Raw genomic sequence first — 18,733 nt, 5'->3', positions numbered from 1 at the left:
AACCGTGCAGATCTGGACCGAGGAGGCCTCAGCACTACAAGATTGTTTCGAGCATACAGACTGTGTTCAAACAGGGCGCTGATCTTGAGGAATACACATCTGCTGTTCTAACCTATGTTCATTTCTGCACTGACGCTGTCCTGCCCACAAAGACCATCACGGTTTTTCCCAATCAGAAGCCATGGATGGATGGCACAGTGTGGCCCCTGCTCAAAGCGCGGGACACAGCCTACAGGTCAGGAGGCAGGCTGGCTTACAGTAGGGCCCGGAAAGAAGTGAAAAAGGGTATCCAGCTGGCAAAACTCAGATACAAACAGCGCATTGAGGAGCACTTCAATAACAACAACCCGCGCAACATGTGGAGAGGTATAAGGACCATTACGGACTATAAGCACAGCGACCGGCAGGTCAGCCACGACCCCACTCTGCCAGATACCCTGAAGAGCTTCTTTGCACACTTCAACTCATCGAGCAGCAGGGAGACTGTACATCTTCCCCAGCCAGAGGAGCAGCAGCAGCCCCTCATCCTGCAGCGGCACCAAGTGTGTTCTACCCTGAAGAACATCAATATCAACAAGCCTGCAGGACCAGATATGGTGTCGGGTCGGACCTTGAAATCATGTGCTGACCAGCTGGCAGGAGTTTTCCTGGACATTTTCAACCTGTCCCTGCAGCTTGCTATGGTCCCTGTCTGCCTCAAGACCTCCATCATTGTGCCTGTGCCAAAAAAATCAGTCGCCACCTGCCTCAACGACTATCGCCCAGTTGCCCTGACCCCGGTAATCATGAAGTGCTTCGAGAGGATCCTCCTTAACTACATCAGAGACGTTATTCCTGCTGGTCTGGATAGCCTTCAGTTCGCCTACAGGAAGAACCGCTCTACGGAGGATGCTGTCTCGTTAGCACTCCACACAGCCATGACACACCTACAGCACCCCAACACTTATGTTAGGATGCTATTCGTGGACTTCAGCTCAGCTTTCAACACTGTTCTCCTGGACAAGCTGGTACTGAAGCTCCACAATCTGGAACTATCAGCTTCACTGTGTTCCTGGATTAGGGACTTTCTCACAAACCGACCACAGATGGTGAGGATAGGGAACTCCACATCTTCCACCCTGATCCTGAACACTAGAACACCGCAGGGCTGTGTTCAGCCCGGCCCTCTTCAGCCTTTTCACTCACGACTGTTCTGCTATCCACTCCACAAACACACTTGTGAAGTTTGCGGACGACACCACCGTGGTGGGTCACATATCCGACAACGATGAGACTAACTACAGAGAGGAGATCCAGCACCTGATATACTGGTGTTCAACTAACAATCTCATTTTGAACATGAGCAAGACCAAGGAGGTCATAGTGGACTTCAGGAGGTCCAAGAAGACGAAGCACGCTCCTCTCTGCATACATGGGGAGGCGGTGGAGCGTTTGGACAGTATTAAGTTCCTGGGCGTCCACATTTCATCTGACCTGTCCTGGTCTGTCAAAACCTCACACCTGGTGAAGAAGGCGCAACAACGGCTTTTCTTCCTCAGGAAGTTAAAACGTACTGGACTCTCCTCTCAGCTGCTTAAGAACTTCTACAGCGCTATAATAGAAAGCATACTCTGTCTTAGTGCAACGGTGTGGTACGGCAGCTGCACTGCAAAGGAAAGAAAGGACCTGGCCCGGGTGGTGAGAACTGCTCAGAGGATCGTGGGATGCCGTCTACCAGATCTGGACACAATATATGCTGTCCGGGTCAAGAAAAAGGCCAGCCGCATCGCGGCGGATCTCATCCACCCGACTCAAAAGCAGCTTCTTCCCCAGAGCTGTGAAAGCCATCACCCCCCCACTCCCTCGCAGTCACACACACATGCAACCTCCCCCCACAGCCACACACTCACTCGCTCACACACACACCTACCCCCACTGACTCTCACACACAGGCATCAGTTCTCTGCAAAAGGACATTGAATCCACAAACTCTGACTGTCTTGCATTGCCGCACTTTAATTTAATTTACTTTATTTTATTTACATTTACACTCTAGTTTATATCCACTCTGCTGCTAATTATTTATTTCATTTCATAATGTCTATAATGTACATACAGTATATCCCAGTGTCCAGTTTTTACTTGAGGTGTTTTTATAGTCTATATTTCTATTTTATATTTCTATTTAAAAGTTGTTTTAATTGCTTGTTTATTTTCTGCTCTTGAAGATGTTTTAAGCTGAGAGTCTCATACAAAATGTTGTTATGTGTGAGCATAATGACAATAAAGACTCTTGAATCTTGAATAGGAAACCGACTGTCTAAGAAAATTTTCGATTGCATTTGCTTTCCATCTTCCCTCCGTGTAATGCATAATAAAGCAGTGTTTCAAGCTCAGCCCAGCTTTGTTTAGAGAGGTTACCATGGAAACAGTTCTGCTCAGTCGTTCATAAGCGCCACCTGCTGTCAAACTGTTGATTTACAAATTCATTCAGTCTGTCTGCCGTATTTTTGTTCAGACCAATGCGAAAATCAGACCAGATTTTTGTTGTAAATCTTAACTGGTCGATGGAAAATAGCCTACCTTGTTATCAGAAGTGTTGAGATTTTTAGAATGCACATTAGCTTATGTACAGAGCCGGCCCAAGGCATAAGCGAACTAAGCACCTGCTTAGGGCCCCGTGGCCACCAGAGAGCCCCCAAGAGTAGTGTACATGAAATGACTGTTTATTTTATTTTATCTTATATTCATGACATATGTCAATGGAAAATGGTAAATATCCAAAAACAAAATATTAAATAATTAAATATTATATACATATCATTTTATTATTTCCATAGCGACGTATCTTGCAGGCACAATAATGATCATGTTGATAATATGCGCCGGACGCTGCCGTGTGGATCTGTCAGATTTACATCCCGTAAATTCACCTTTTTCTTCCGAAATACATGAAAGTAAGTGGTCAGTTAGCTGGGAGAAAAACAGAGTAAACTTTATAGTAACCTACACAATGTGTAGTATTTGACAGGAATAAAACATGTTGTCCATTAATTGACAGGATTATTATTGCCGCTTTCCATAGAAATCAGCATATAGCCTATTTAACAAACTAAATGTCTTTTTTTTTTTTTTTTTACTTGACTGAAATTTATTTAAATGTCTGAAACCTAAAATAAACTGTATATGGTTGAAAACACAGTTATGAAATATGAAATATTCTTTCTTTTAATTTTTTTTCTGAGCTCTCTGGCTCAGTGCCAGCCAAAGTGCGGCGCATCAAAGGGTTAAAATCGATTGCGTTTTGGGGTGGAGGGGGGACAAATTCAACATGGGGGTTTTGTGGCACAAATCAGAGGGGCGTTTATCAAAACCATTGTTAGCTAACTATGGTCGTTATTTCCACTGAACTCTATTTGTAACGAGAGAACTTGCGACCATAGTTGCTTTTGGGAAATGCACCAAATAAAATAACTTTCCTGGGTATATATTTTTGTAATAAAAATAAGGTTCTGTTTCATAAACTGATAACAGCTTAACATTATTTACCTCAGCCTACATTCTGCGTCTTTGCTATTATATTTCCATATCATTATGCCTCAATTAACTAGATATAAATTAAGAGTTGTTATTTTATATGTACAGATGCTCTCTGTTGTGTTTAATATTTATTATAAAAAAAAGTATGACTTGTAATAAAAGTACAACTTCGATTAATATTTATGTTGTTAAAATAACGTTCTGTTCTGTAAATGCATTGTCTGCTGGTTTATTTAGCTACTTTTCAGCACATATACCCTGGGTTTCACAGACGAGGCTTAAGCCTATTCCTAGACTAAAATGTAAATCTGAGCTATTTCAACTGAAAGAAACTTGCACTGACTGATCTTAAAACATGTCAGTGCCTTTGTCTTAAGATGAACACCTGTAATGCTTTTTTTCTAAGGCATGTTTATAAAAATCACTTAAATGTTCTAATTGAACTATGGCTTAATCCTGGCTTAGTCTAAGCCCTGTCTGTGAAATCGGGCCTAAGACTTTGAATGTTAAAGTGCAAATTAACACATAACCACTGTTGTAAGTTTGCAACTGTTACAATTAAGAATCACAGAAGGGTAAAAACATGCAGGCAGACAGTGGTATTATGTAAGCAACACAGCTACAACAAACAAAACTGATAATGGGTGTGTTAGATTTATAGTGTGTGAATAATCAAGCTTTGACAATAACCAGTCATATTGGCGGCACCGAGGGGCCCACAAATAAAATTCTGCTTAGGGCCCCATAAAGGGGAAGTCGTGGCCTAATGGTTAGAGAGTCGGACTCGTAATCGAAAGGTTGCGAGTTCGAGCCCCCGGCCGGCAGGAATTGTAGGTGGGGGGAGGGAATGTCCAGCGCTCTCTCCACCCTCAATACCACGACTGAGGTGCCCTTGAGCAAGGCACCGAACCCCCAATTGCTCCCCGGGCGCTGCAGCATGGCTGCCCACTGCTCCGGGTGTGTGTTCACGGTGTGTGTGTGTGTGTGTGTGTGTGTGTGTGTGTGTGTGTGTGTGTGTGTGTGTGTGTGTGTGTGTGTGTGTGTGTGTGTGTGTGTGTGTGTGTGTGTGTGTGCGCGCATTTGTTCACTACTCACTGCTGTGTGTGTGCACTTGGATGGGTTAAACGCAGAGCACCAATTTCGAGTATGGGTCACCATACTTGACAATACGTCACGAAAAAAAAAAAATAAAAAAATAAAGGCTTGGGCCGGCCCTGCTTATGTAGAACCTTAAAAAAACGTTCTACTAAAATTAAGAAAACTGGACATATAGAACGTTCCCATAACAAAAAAATGTTTTTAAAACGTTCTTAGAACTCAAAATTGTTAGCTGTGAATGTTTTTATTTATTTTTGTCTTTATCTGGTTTGGTTTTAGTGCTTCCAACATTTGAAGTGAAAATAAAACCCAGGGAGTCATTCTTCTGCGTGCAAGATGCAGATCTGACAATCGACATTGAGGCCAAGTAAGAATATGAAATATGAAATATTCTACTATATATATATATATATATATATATATATATATATATATATATATTTATTTATTTATTCGGCTACAAAATAATGTACTATGAGCAACCAAATCTTATTCTAAATGTGATTCATGTGTAACATTTAATGGGGTCATATGATGTGATTTCAAGTTTTCCTTTCTCTTTGGAGTTTCACAAGCTGATAGTGCATAGATAAGATCCCTGAAATTGCAAACACTAAAGTCGCAAAACCAAAGAGGTATTCTTTATAAAAGTTAAGACTCTGCCACGCTGGCTTGCACAAAGACTGTTTCTATAAAGTGGGGCAATTCCAACTTTGAAAGGACAGTCTGGCTCTTCTGACCACTGTAAGTACATTTCTGCCACTGACGAATCATACGCAAGTTTTGAGCAGTATAGAGTAGTGCTTGTTGTTTGTGTTTCTCCGATCACAAATGCAGACATGGTAATGTTTACGCGGCGCGATGCAACGTGACACGTAAAAAGACAGTATAATCATTATAATCAGTAATTATGTCCCCACTGAATGCAACAATTGCCTCGTTTGTAATGGGTTTTATTGTTTTTGTGTGACTTAAGCCCTGAAACGCCATCACAATAGGGTGAGGGGCATAATATTTCTGTCTCACGCTTGAGGTATTCGGCCAATCACAACGCACTGGATAACTGGCCAATCAGAGCACGCCTCGCTTCTCAGAACGATGAGCTTTGTAAAAATCGAAGTGTTTCAGAAAGGCGGGGCTTAGAGGAGCAAAAATAATGTACAGTATGTGGAAAATAATCTTTTTTTTTTTTTACTTTAAACCACATAAACAGATTTCACTACACCAAATACACAAAATAATGTTATTTTTAGCAACATCATATGACCCCTTTAAATGACCTAGTTTCATTCTAGTTAGATACTATATATCATTGAATATTACACTGAATATTGAATACTCAGTGGTGGAAAGTCCAGGGGCCAAAGAATAAAAGTCCTGCCATATTTTTGTTCCACCCATCAACTCAGATGATTTCACCAGAGGAGGAACCAAGTCATTCCTTCCAAGTCACAAGCAAGTCTTAAGTCAAATCACAAGTCCTCAAAGAGTTAAAGTTAATGAGATAATTAAAAGACTAATTAAATGATGATTGAGCATTAGTAATGGTCAGTGCACCTTCGGATAATTAGTTTTTTTATTTAATATTTAAATCTGAAAAATGAAAGAAAAAAAAATGACCATAATTATGGTGGCAATGTTTTTTTTTTGATGGTGGCATCATTTTAACCAATAAAACATCAACATCTGATCCTCTGTAATTCTCAATAACAGCAGGTGTTCATCACTAATGCACAATCATCATTTAATTAGTCACTTAATTATCTCATTAACGTTAACTCTTTGAGTGACTTGAGATTTGACTTGAGACTTGCTTGAGACTTATTGAGAAGTAATGACTTGGTTCTTCCTCTGGTGAAATCAGCTCATGGGTGGAACAAAAATATGGCAGGACTTTTAGTCTTTGGCCCCTGGACTACCCACCTCTGATTAGGTTAGACTGTTTTGTCAGATCAGATAAAAATAGCTCCTTTTGTTCTTCTGTGGAACACAAAAGTTCCAGACTGCTTTTTCCCCTGTACAGTGAATGTGGATTTGCATCAGTGACAGCCATTGTCCCTATTTTGATCATAAAGCAGAATTGCATGTGCTTTTATAGGTACCTGTTTGGACAGAAGGTGAATGGAAATGCGTTTGTAGTGTTTGGTGTGATGAATGGAGAGAAGAAAACAAGTATTCCTACATCGCTACAAAAGGTTCAGGTGAGAGACATTGCACATCTTGCAAGCTGCGGTCAATATCTTTTCTCCTCATCTAGAGGATAACTTACAGTATTTTTCAACTGCTTACATTTTCAAAACTTTGCCTCTTTTTTCTGAACTTTACACAAATCCAAGAATTGCACACACAAAATGCTTCACATTTCTTGCAAAATGAAGCACTGCATTCAAAATATCACAAACACATCTCAAAAGCAACACCTTTGCCATGATATTAATTCCTGTTAGATTTTTCTGTGCTATATAGATAAGTGTGTGTTGTGTTTTGCAAAAAGTGCTTTATGAAATTGAAAACTGAGTCAAAGGCCAAAAATTAGCATATAGTTTTGCAGATTTGGTGTGTGGTTCTGGTGTTTGAGTGTCAGGTTTAAGAAATTGCGTGACAAGTAAAGATTTTGTGTGTAAGCAGTTGAAAAAAAAAACTGTAAATAAAAATATATATTTTCACTGCATCTTGTAGACTGATGTTAATGTCTTTCTCATATGTGAATAGATCATGGCAGGAAAGGCTACTGCAGAACTGACCAGTCAGATGATCAATAAGACCTTTCCAGACATATGGCTGGATGAGCTGGTTGGTCAATCAATCTATGTTTCTGTCAGTGTTTTAACAGAAAGTGGTAAGACTCAACAGATACTGTACATCTGTATGAACATGTTTACATGTATGTGTGTGATTGTATGTGAAAAGCTCATTGTTTGTGTGTTTCAGGCAGTGAAATGGTGGAAGCAGAAAGAAGAGGCATTCAGATTGTGACGTCACCGTACACCATCCACTTCAAAAAAACAGCACACTTCTTCAAACCTGGAATGCCCTTTGATGTCTCGGTATAAATCAGTTTGATTTTACATGTTAAAACTCTGGGAAATGCTTTAATCTTGGTAGATTGGCTTTTCTGGCAAAACACACCATGTCTAATACCACTGACCAAAGGTTGCAGCCCAGAAATACAACCCACCTACCCCCAACTCGCACCACCATTTGTCCCCGGCCCCATCGGAGGTCTGTGCACATAACTGCTCAAGTAATCATTGAAAGGGTTGACGGGTCTACACTTTATTTTATTTATTTACTTTTTTTTTTATTCTGCATAGTGCCACTTTAACCAAAAAATATTTTTTTTCTTCTTCAAGTTAAAGGGTTAAAGTTACAGATAACAATTTTTTTTATTTTATTTTTTTTTTACCATTTGAGGTCAAAAATATCAAATATCGATATGCTGCCATCAAAAATGGAAGTGTCTGGGGTGCAATGTTGAATCTAAAGGAACCAATTAAAGAGCATGTTCACACAGTATAAAAATTGTAATTTACCAATAATGCTACAACATCTCTAATCCCAGATATCTTCCAGAATTGATTTACAGTTCAGAGCAAAGCTAGAAAGTTACAAACCTAAAGGGATGTAGAAACTGTGGAAAAATTGCATCAATATATTAACACTGTTTTTTGTTTTGTTTTTTTTTGGTCTGGGTTCTAAAAAAAAGATTTATGTGACAAATCCTGACCAGACGCCAGCTGCAAATGTGGAAGTGGAGGTCAATCCTGGAGCAGTCACAGGTCGAACAAGAGACAATGGCATTGCGAAAGTTACTGTCAACACTCCGGGAGGATCTCCTACACTAGAGATCACTGTAAGACCTGCCATCTCAACAGCTCTAATGTTTAGTTAGTTTCACTGGTGTTCTAGTATAAAATATATCAATTAACATTTGTTGAATAAGCAGTGGAGCATATTATACACAGCACATCAGAAAACATTGTATTTGTTCTTTCCAGGCAAAGACCAAAGATTCAGCTTTAAGCAAGGAAAAGAAGATGATGGCTCTGGCCTACAAGCCCAAAGAAGGCTCCAACAACTACCTGCACATTGGCATTGATACTGCAGAGTTTCAGATTGGTGATCAAATGAAAATCGGGCTCAGCACTGTACAAAATCCATTAGACAAAGGTCAAAATATCACCTACATGGTAAGATTATGGCTATTTCTTATTCAGCTGCACCAGAAATATATCAGTTCATTATGCCATGATTTGATGAACAACTACAGCTTGTGTTTGAAACCATATGAAAGTCATTAGCCTTTAAATGTCTTTTCACTTCTGATTTTTTTTTCAGATCTTGAGTAAAGGTCAGATTGTAAAAGCTGACAGGTTTCAAAGGAATGGTCAGACTGTAGTGTCTCTGTCTCTGACTGTAACCAAAGACATGGTGCCATCCTTCCGCTTTGTGGCTTATTATCATGTGGACTCATCTGAGGTGGTGTCTGATTCAGTCTGGGTTGATGTGAAGGACACATGCATGGGAACGGTGGGTCAACCATCACAAGAAGTAGCTGATGTGCCAATCAGCTAGGTCTGACACAGTGCCTCTTGTTTTAATGACAGCTCAAGATTGAGGTGAAGGAAAAGTGTAATTATTATGACACAGGAAGCGATGTCAAGCTGCAGATAACTGGAGATCCTGGAGCTAAAGTTGGTCTTGTGGTGGTTGACAAGGCTGTGAACGTCCTTAATAAGAACAGACTCACTCAGACTCAGGTGAAGGATCTTCTTCAGATGTTATGGCACAATCAGCTTGTTACTGTTTTTGACAAAACATATGTAATTGATGTCTTTTTGTGTGCCTGTAGATCTGGGACTTCATAGAGCAGCAGGACATTGGCTGTACAGCAGGAGGTGGAAGGGACAGTATGGGGGTTTTCTCTGATGCAGGTCTGATGTTTGAGTCCAACACTGCAGGAGGCACCAACACCAGAACAAGTACCATTGCTTTCAGCTAATGAAAATATTAGAATATTCTAGTTTTATTCATTGAACAATTTTATTTGTGTTTGCTGTCTGGAGAGTGTCAAAGGTTTGTTTGCAACGTGTTCCTGCAGTGTTGTGCAGTGTAGCCGATTACAGATCTCTTGAACACAATGACCAATCGGAGGTATTCAAGGTGGCCAGAATACACTCTATACCTCTCAAAACACCTGAGATTTTGTTCGGTGCTGAGTTCAAATACACTCTCATTAAAGGGGTCATTGGATGCAAAATTCACTTTTACATATGTGACCGGGGATTTTGATTTACCACCAGGAACACGTTTAGCGGGTTCACTTACTTTGTAGTTTATTAATTTAATATTTTCAAAAGAATGATTTGTACTGAAAAGCTTCCCAAGAATGTACAAGAATCATTTCCGGCTCACAGCTTTCACAAAATAGACCGGAAAGGAAGGAAAAAATAAAACTTTTTTTTTAAATAAAGGGAACAAAACAAAACAGAGAAGGATACACGGAGCTGAGGATGCAATTTAAATCTCACAACTCTATATTTCTGTGTATAATTATCCCTGATGTACTACACGCTTTAGTTTCGCAGTCCGGTTGCGTGTAAGCCAAAACCAAACTCTTAACCATCAAAACACGGCACTACAAAAATACAGCCATCACACAAAAAGAGAAACTACCACACAAAAATGCATGTGGAATTGCACAGTACTATACAGCAAAATACGGCACCATACGGGAATACTATACAAAAGAAACAAAACATCACAAGTACATGGTAATATTACCCACTTACATTTTACTTGTGGAAAATAGAAGGAAATAACACTCAAACAATGATGAACTCCTATTTCACACCTCACATTCACTTTACAGTGTTAAACTGCTTGTTAACATCAGGTGTCTTCAATAATGGTCAATCATCACTCAATGAATCTCTTAATTACCTCATTGATTTTAACACTGCTTCAGTGTTACTTTTAACACTCTGTAGTGTGGACACATATAGACACTCAGCAGTGTTAATTTGACACCGGGGATTTTGCTGTGTATGATGACCTGTTTGATTTTCTCAATAAAAAAATAGCCTAATATGACAACACCATAATATATATATCACATGTTTTACCATGACATTTAAATAAATAGCCCACCATGCTACTCAATAGTTATATATGTGCCAATGAATTTATGTGGTACTTTATTGCTGATTCTCAACAGCCAACTAAAACACAAACCATGTCACGATTTCTAAAATACTGACAGAATATTGACTGTGAGGTATCATATGTGTAGTATGTTTAGACTTACAAATGCTCTAATGGAGGTTGCTTAACCATTTACAAATTTAGTAATTTAGCTTGTTACTGCAATACCACCCATTTTATTATTATTATTATTATTATTTTACTTGGTTGAACTACGGCATTCACCTGTGTCATGGTCCACAACAATTTTTTCAACATTTACAATAAAAGCCTTATTAGGTCTCCATTTGGAAATTTGCCCCTGACCCCCTGATTGAGAACAACTGTTTCAGACCTCATTTACAAACATTAATTACTGGATGTAGAACCCTGAGCAATCGCGATCATTGCATTCTTACTCAAGTTATAAGTCTAAGAAACAAGAATGTACAAAATGTATATGTGCAGAGTTATATTTTAATTCGTACCCTGAACCATGCTCTAGATTTTTTATTTTTTTTTTTAGATTAGTTTTTGCTCCAAGGAGCTTGAACCATCCTGATCTGAGATAATGATATGTCTTTGGTCAGACCTTGAATGTTGTGTCATGTCTTTCCTGTTGAGTTGTTTTATTTCCCTGTGTCTTAGTTGCCTGTTTTTTGGAATTTATTTGATTAGGTTTACCAAATCAGTCTAGCTGCTCTTGGGTTCATTATTTTTACAATAAACTATTTTTTTTTCTCAAATGAATTGTTCTCTAGCGCCTAAGTGTCCTGCCCCTGCAAAGAGAAAACGAAGAGCTGATCTTTTCCTGCAGATCACTGGTACACTGGGTGAGAAGCTGGACTTTACTCAGATTCTGTGTTATATATATTAAACCTTTATCTTTTTAGGTCACTGTTCACGTTTTAGTGAACTTCATCTTTCCCCCATTTAGTTCTCACCAGTGGCTTATAGCTTGTATGGCTCCCTGGGCGAACCATCCCGTCTGCCAACTCTAAAATTCACTTTGGTTTTCATTGCCATTAAAGTGAAATAACAGAACATAAAAAGGAGCCTGAGAAAAATTCTAATTTTAGAAAACATTTCAGATGGCACTCTTCATATTTAAATTACAAATTCAAGCAAATAAATAAAAACATATAATACATCTCTCCAAAACTGCACAACTGTGCAGCAAAATAATAAAGCGAGTGATGTTACGTTTGTATATAAAAAAGAACGTCAAACTGTCTTTGTTTTACAAGACAAGCCATGATCAGAATTAATGGTTGAGATCTCTTTTATCTGCCATAAACTCTGGCACTCTCATCCCCCACTCATAGAATTCATGTGATATGTTGCCTTGGCTATGATAAACCCCAGTTGCGCTGCTGTTTTCATGTGGGTGTGTAGTGCTGCTTAAACTATTCTTCTTAAATACACCAATATCGCCGCCAATATTACATGGGTAGAATAAATATATGGCAGGACTTTTACTTTCTGACCCCTGGACTATCCTCCTCTGTCTGTAATATATCTGCTTGTTTTACACTCTTTGGCCACCAGGTGGTATTGTGAGCAAATTAAGCCTCCAGAAATTAACCCTTTCACCATCACTAGTTTATAGGTTGATAATGTAAAACTCCGGACAAGTTTTCTTGTGCACACCCTTTTTTAACACGTCTTGACTATCGTCAGAGGTGGAAAGTCCAGGGGTCAGAAAGTAAAAGTCCTGCCATATTTTTGTTCCATCCATGAATTCAGCAGCTGATTTCACCAGAGGAGGAACCAAGACATTCCTTTCAAGTCACAAGCAAGTCTTCAAGTTAAATACCAAGTCCGCAAAGAGTTAAAGTTAATGAGATAATTAAGTGACTAATTAAATAATGATTGTGCATTAGTGATGAACACCTGCTGTTATTGAGAATTATAAAGGATCAGATGTTGATGTTTTATTGGTTCAAATGATGCCACCATCATGGAGATCAGTGTTTGCTTTAGTTGGGATCTTGACCCTTGACTTAGTGTGATAGATCCATTTCTGTAGCAATGCATGTGCTGTTGTAAAGCACAGAGATCAGCGAGCAGACAGACACCATGAGCAGGTTTGATTATATCCAAAATATTTTGTTTACCTTGTTTCATTTATATGTTCAGGTTTAGCATAATCAACCATGTGCAAGCAAGGTGTTTCTCTTATATTTACAGTCATTGATTTTTTAATGTACGTAAGACCTAAATATTTGAACTCCAGTTCATTTTAAACACACAAGAACCAGCATATGAATCTCAACAGTGGTGACAATTAACAACCACTGTTCACCACTGTTGAAGATCATATGATAAGTGTTCATATCTAAAAGCCTAATCCTAAACAGTAATCTTTTTTTCTCTCAATATTGAAGTATTATGGTGGTGTTTGCTTAATAGGAGTTAATTAGTTTTTTTCTTTAATAGTCAAATGCAGTTAGTAAACCGAAGAAAAGAATACTAAAACCAGACAGATTTAAACCAAGAACTTTCATTGATCAAAACATAAACTAATCTGATACTTCAAGGTTTGATGTGAATCAATATTGCAATGGCTTAGAAGCAAATTTCTTTGAATTATTAAATGCTCAAGAGGCCAACTAAACCAAACACTGACCACAATTATGGTGGCAATGTTTTTTTTATTTTTTTTATTACAGTTGATTTCATCTAAGGCTGTGGGTGAAGTCAGTTCTTGTGTTTCTCTTTTCTTCAGTGATGTTGATTATTAACATCAGGTGTTCATTACTAATCCTCAATTATTTAATTAGTCACTTAAGTATCTCATTAACTTTAACTCTTTGAGGACTTGGGATTTGACTTGAGACTTGCTTGTGACTTGAAAGGAGTGACTTGGTTCCTCCTCTGGTGAAATCAGCTGCTGAGTTCATGGATGGAATAAACATATGGCAGGACTTTTACTTTCTGACCCCTGGACTTTCCACCTCTGACTGTCATGTAGTTTGACATTAATGACAACTCAGATCCCACAGTGTTACATGATCATCATGTTCGTACAGTCTGACAAGCAACAATTGTAAAGGACTCTTAAAAATCGCACAGTGTGCACCCGGCTTTAAGAAGAATTCAAATTCTTGAAAAGAATCTTCTTAAAAATCATCATGCATGACTTCTTAAAGTTAGGATAACCTAAGACTTGTCTTAAATACCAAATGGTAAGAATGATTTAATACATTTGTGTTATTTCAAATTAATTGTTTTATTTAAGCATTACAACAACACTAACTACATATAATACATAGTAGGACTATTAACAGAGATGTGCACAAGTTTTCTGCAGTGACACCCCAAAGACTGATAATGTAAACAATGAATGGTTGTGATTATGTGCGACACAACTTTTTGTTGAATTCAAAATTCAGTAGCAACTCTATAAAAATGAACCAGATAGGGAGCTTGTTTTTAATCTTAGCCTATAAATACGACAATCTTGCCGACACTCAACAAAGTGCATATGAATGCGCCCATACACAAGTCGCATTTACTGTAGCAGCGCATACGGACACTACTACCAGAAGTGTACACTCTGAAGAGTGCCACCCTGGACACCCCTCTGACTCCGCCACTGCTTTTGTGCTGCAGTGGGCTGTCAACTGTCCTGAGCGTCTTTAAAAAGATGTCTTTATTTTACATGTAGTTATTAGGCTAAGCATTAGGCTACTTTAGCCTTATGCCCTGGAGTTGATTCACCCTCCATATGTGTCTGAATGAGAGAGTACTTCTCCGGGTGCACACTCTGACCATGTTATTGACCCACTGGCATGATATTGATGTGCCGTACAAATGAGTGGTAAAAACCACGCATGGAGTTTATTTTTCTTTTGCGGTTGCCCATGTTGCCCATGCTTAAATCTGCCATTGGTACTCAACATTTTCTCCTACACCTCTGATTGTTCTACACTATTGTCTTCTCAGCTGGTCAATTCCCTGGTGAACTGAAGCAGTGCTGCGTTGATGGGATGAGGGATAATAAACTTGGCTACACCTGTGAACGAAGAGCCACGTACATCGTAGATGGACCAGAGTGTATCAAGGCCTTCCTGCACTGCTGCAATGAGATGAAAACCCGCAAAGACGCGAAGACCCAAAAGGAGGAGCTGATTTTAGCTCGCAGTAAATATATTATTGGATTAAGTTTGTCACACAATTTTAAGTATGTCATATGGTAGAAAAGCAGCATGATGAAGCCCAGACCATTGAACTCAGACCATCAGGGGAACTACCTGTGCAATTTGTTTATTATGTGTGTGATTGGCCTGTTGGCATTCTTATATTTCCTAGAGATAAAAAAAAAAAAAAAAAAAAAAAAACGTATCTTGAGATATCAGCATTAATTGAGTTGTCTCAAATCCTGCATAAACAGCCACTCATGCAGCAGTAGGGCTGCATCTGAGAATATTTAGTAGTGTTTAACAGTTTAACAGTAGTAAAAGTGGGTAGTCGTTGAATAGAATAGGGTAAACATACCTATTAAGCTCACCAAAATCTACATTGAGACATTTTTAGTGCACAAGATATTGGTTTCAGAATCCCCATACGGAAATGTAATATATGTGCATATACGAAATTCCCTTATAAGCAATACATGCTTTATATATGCCCTATTCATATATGAATCATATTAAAAAATGGGACAATTTCATATATTGACATATAAGTCTACCCCATACAAAAATATATGTTTATGTATGTATAATACATTTATTGCCATATATGGAATGTATATAATTATTAATATATGTGAGATATATGTCTTTTGTAATTATGCGTTATATACAAATTGGACATATATGCATACAAATTATTTACATATGTGACGTGTCACTTATATATGACAATCTTTTAATTATGAAATATATGGTTTCATATATTTGATCTTTTAATATGTGATCTTTGATCTTTAAAATTATATTTTAATACAGGTTGTATGCATCTACAAAGTTGCAGTGCATTGCACATTTCATGCCTTAAGCCTAAAATGTTAAATGGTGCAATAAGATACAAAAAGTAACATCTATTTCAAGTCTTTATTTAATTAGAACAATCTTTAACAAATTAAACAATCTTATTGAGCTGCACAATAAAAAAAACATTTACATTTACATATATAACTGATCAAAACACTGAACAGGCATAAGAAACAGAACATCAACCAATTGTAGTGGTTCAGCTAAAGGTCTACAGATTTGTATTCCCACAGCTTGGGTAGTTTTTGGTTTATTGCCATCCCGAAGAGGCCCCCGGTGAAGAAATTTCTGGATCACTGCATCTGGAAGAAATTAGTAAAAGTTAGGTTTTTATAATATAATAACAATAAATTGATTTACTAGGCCCAGAATTACATTTACACTTAAATGTATAATATTAAAAATCTAATTGTCTGAACCCTATATGTATTTCAGGAAGTGCTCAACATTTAAAAACAATTTTTAACATAGTGTTGGGTCGTACAGTAAACTAAACATGATTTTAGTCAATATGGTGTTAAAATATATACATTTAATCTGTTTAAGTCTTGCAATCCAACACTGTACCAGTTTAATTTTGCTTTTAAATTAGAACTGTGCCTATGTCTTAAAGTGTTAACTACATATGAGAAATACACTACTCACAAAAAGTTAGAGATATTTGACTTTCAGCTGAAATTTATGAAAAATGTCAAAAGTTCATGCTACAGTGATATTATATAAAAGTAGGGCATTTAAGAAGAAGCATGGAGTGGTAATTTTTTTCATCTCAAATAATTTATTGAAACAAAAGCTAAAAACAGTGGTGGGTATACCACAACAAAAAATGTGGCATCCCACTCTTCTTGAAGGGCTACCCTCAGGTCACTGAGGTTCTGGGGTGCAGGGTTACGACCCTCTGCACAACGACTTTTTCTACGAGGTTTTCTATGGGATTCAGGTGTAGAAACGTGCAGGCCACTCCATTTGAGGTACCCCAGCCTCCAGCAGCCGTTCCCTGATGATGCAACCTCGATGAGCTGGGGCATTGTCGTCCATGAAGTTGAAATCAGGCCTGTGTTGCTCATGCAGAGGCACAATGACTGGATTAATGATGTTATTTAGGTATGGAGAGGTGTTCAGGGCGGGTGTGTGGTGATCGTTCAAAACGACAATAAAAGTCATTCAAGTCGTCTGCCAGGTGTTGGTTCTCCAGAGTGCTGAGGGATGGTGTCTTGTAACTGGTGATATCCTTCATTTCTTTCCACACTGAAGCAGGATCACTGGAAGATAATTTTTTCCTGAGCTTGTCAGAATAATTCCTCTTTGCCACTCTGATCTCCTTTTCCAGTGTGTACTTGGCCTGTTTGTACAAGACTTTATCCCCCTTTCTGTAAGCATCTTCTTTGGCCTGACGGAGCTGTCTGAGTTTTGCAGTGAACCATGGTTTGTCATTGTTGTAGATTAGATTAGTTCTGTTAGGAATGCACATATCCTCACAGAAACTGATATAAGATGTTACAGTCTCTGTGAGCTTGTCCAGATCGGTGGCAGTGGCTTCAAAAACAGTCCAATCAGTGAGAGAGAAACAGGCTTGTAGATTCCGCTCTATTTCGTTAGTCCATCTTTTAACAGATCTTAATACAGGCTTTGCAGACTTAAGTTTCTGCCTGTAGGACGGAATAAGATCAGAGAGTCCTAAAGCTGCTCGTGGAACAGAGTGATATGCGTCCTTTAATGTTGTGTAACAGTGATCAAATATATTACTGTCTCTGGTGGGACATGTGATGTTCTGTCTGTATTTTGGCAGTTCGCGGGAGAGATTTGCTTTATTAAAGTCCCCGAGAATGATTAAAACAGAGTCCGGGTGTTGTTGTTCACTCTCTGTGATCAGATCAGTAAGTTTCTGTAAAGCTGTGCTCACGTGCGCTTGCGGCGGAATGTAGACACTCAGGAGAATGAACGAGCAGAACTCCCGCGGCGAATAGAACGGCTTGCAGTTAATGAAGAGCGTTTCTAGATCTGAGCAGCACATCTTCTTTAACACAGTTACATCTGTACACCACCTCTCATTGATGTAAAAGCACGTCCCGCCGCCGCGCGATTTCTCCGTTGATTCTGTGTCCCGATCTGCTCTGATCAGCTGGTAATTAGGCAGATGTAGCACGCTGTCCGGTATGTCGCCATTCAGCCAGGTTTCCGTGAAACACAGAGCAGCAGAGTTAGAAAAGTCCTTGTTTGTCCGGGAGAGCAGAAGGAGTTCGTCCGTTTTATTGGGTAGAGAGCGGAGATTCGCCAGATGGATGCTAGGCAACGCCGTTCGAAATCCGCGCTGACGAAGCTTCACGAGCAGTGAAGTGTTAACTCATGGAGACTCGTATCTCAGTGTGCAATGATCTGATTGACTTGAAATTACAGGAGGCATATAGTAACAAACACATCATGTGGTTAAGACATCAAGTAGGATAATAAATTATTTTTATCTTTTTATAATCTGATCTCAAAAATGGAAGTGTGCTTAATGGGTATGTGAGCTTAATAGGTATGTTTACCCTAATTGTGAAATGTATTTGAATACATTATCTGTTTTGTTTGTTTGTTTTTATATGGATAGGTATTCTACAGTAATCTTTTTCCATTGCATTGTGAAGACACATGCCCAGAGCAACTGCTGTTATATAAACTATGACTAACCAGGGTATTTCTGCCTGTATGCTCCACCAGCTGTCAGAGTGAATTTGCAGTTTTATTCAACCCATCTGCCTTTTTTTGGCATTGGCATTTTTTTAAGCAGAAGAATTGGAACTATTTTTTTTTTACCGAACATACATATTGGTGTGAACAGGACATAAAGGGATAGTTTACCCAAAAATTTAAATTCTGTCATTAATTACTTACCCTCAGCCTTACCCGTAAGAACACAATCTTCAGAACACAAAGTAAGATATTTTTTG

The 18,733-nt window shown here is 38.6% G+C and overlaps 1 protein-coding gene across 1 annotated transcript in view; it reads left to right on the top strand.

Moving 5' to 3' along the window:
- The window catches only part of LOC306872969 (complement C3-like), a 139,067-nt gene that overhangs the window by 28,231 nt on the left and 92,103 nt on the right, over positions 1 to 18,733 (top strand). Inside the window, exons 7-17 of the mRNA XM_079421942.1 lie at positions 4,897 to 4,984; positions 6,716 to 6,818; positions 7,330 to 7,456; positions 7,549 to 7,664; positions 8,324 to 8,470; positions 8,616 to 8,807; positions 8,956 to 9,147; positions 9,225 to 9,377; positions 9,470 to 9,599; positions 11,562 to 11,633; positions 14,749 to 14,946. Of these exons, the coding sequence (XP_079278068.1) occupies positions 4,897 to 4,984; positions 6,716 to 6,818; positions 7,330 to 7,456; positions 7,549 to 7,664; positions 8,324 to 8,470; positions 8,616 to 8,807; positions 8,956 to 9,147; positions 9,225 to 9,377; positions 9,470 to 9,599; positions 11,562 to 11,633; positions 14,749 to 14,946 (1,518 nt within the window). The remainder of the gene's footprint in view (positions 1 to 4,896; positions 4,985 to 6,715; positions 6,819 to 7,329; positions 7,457 to 7,548; positions 7,665 to 8,323; positions 8,471 to 8,615; positions 8,808 to 8,955; positions 9,148 to 9,224; positions 9,378 to 9,469; positions 9,600 to 11,561; positions 11,634 to 14,748; positions 14,947 to 18,733) is intronic.

Source organism: Barbus barbus, assembly GCF_936440315.1.
Source record: "Barbus barbus genome assembly, chromosome: 7".
In the NCBI taxonomy this organism is placed as follows: Eukaryota; Metazoa; Chordata; class Actinopteri; order Cypriniformes; family Cyprinidae; genus Barbus; species Barbus barbus.
The sequence above is the reverse complement of the archived record's forward strand: the minus strand, read 5'-3'. Positions and strand labels throughout refer to the sequence as shown.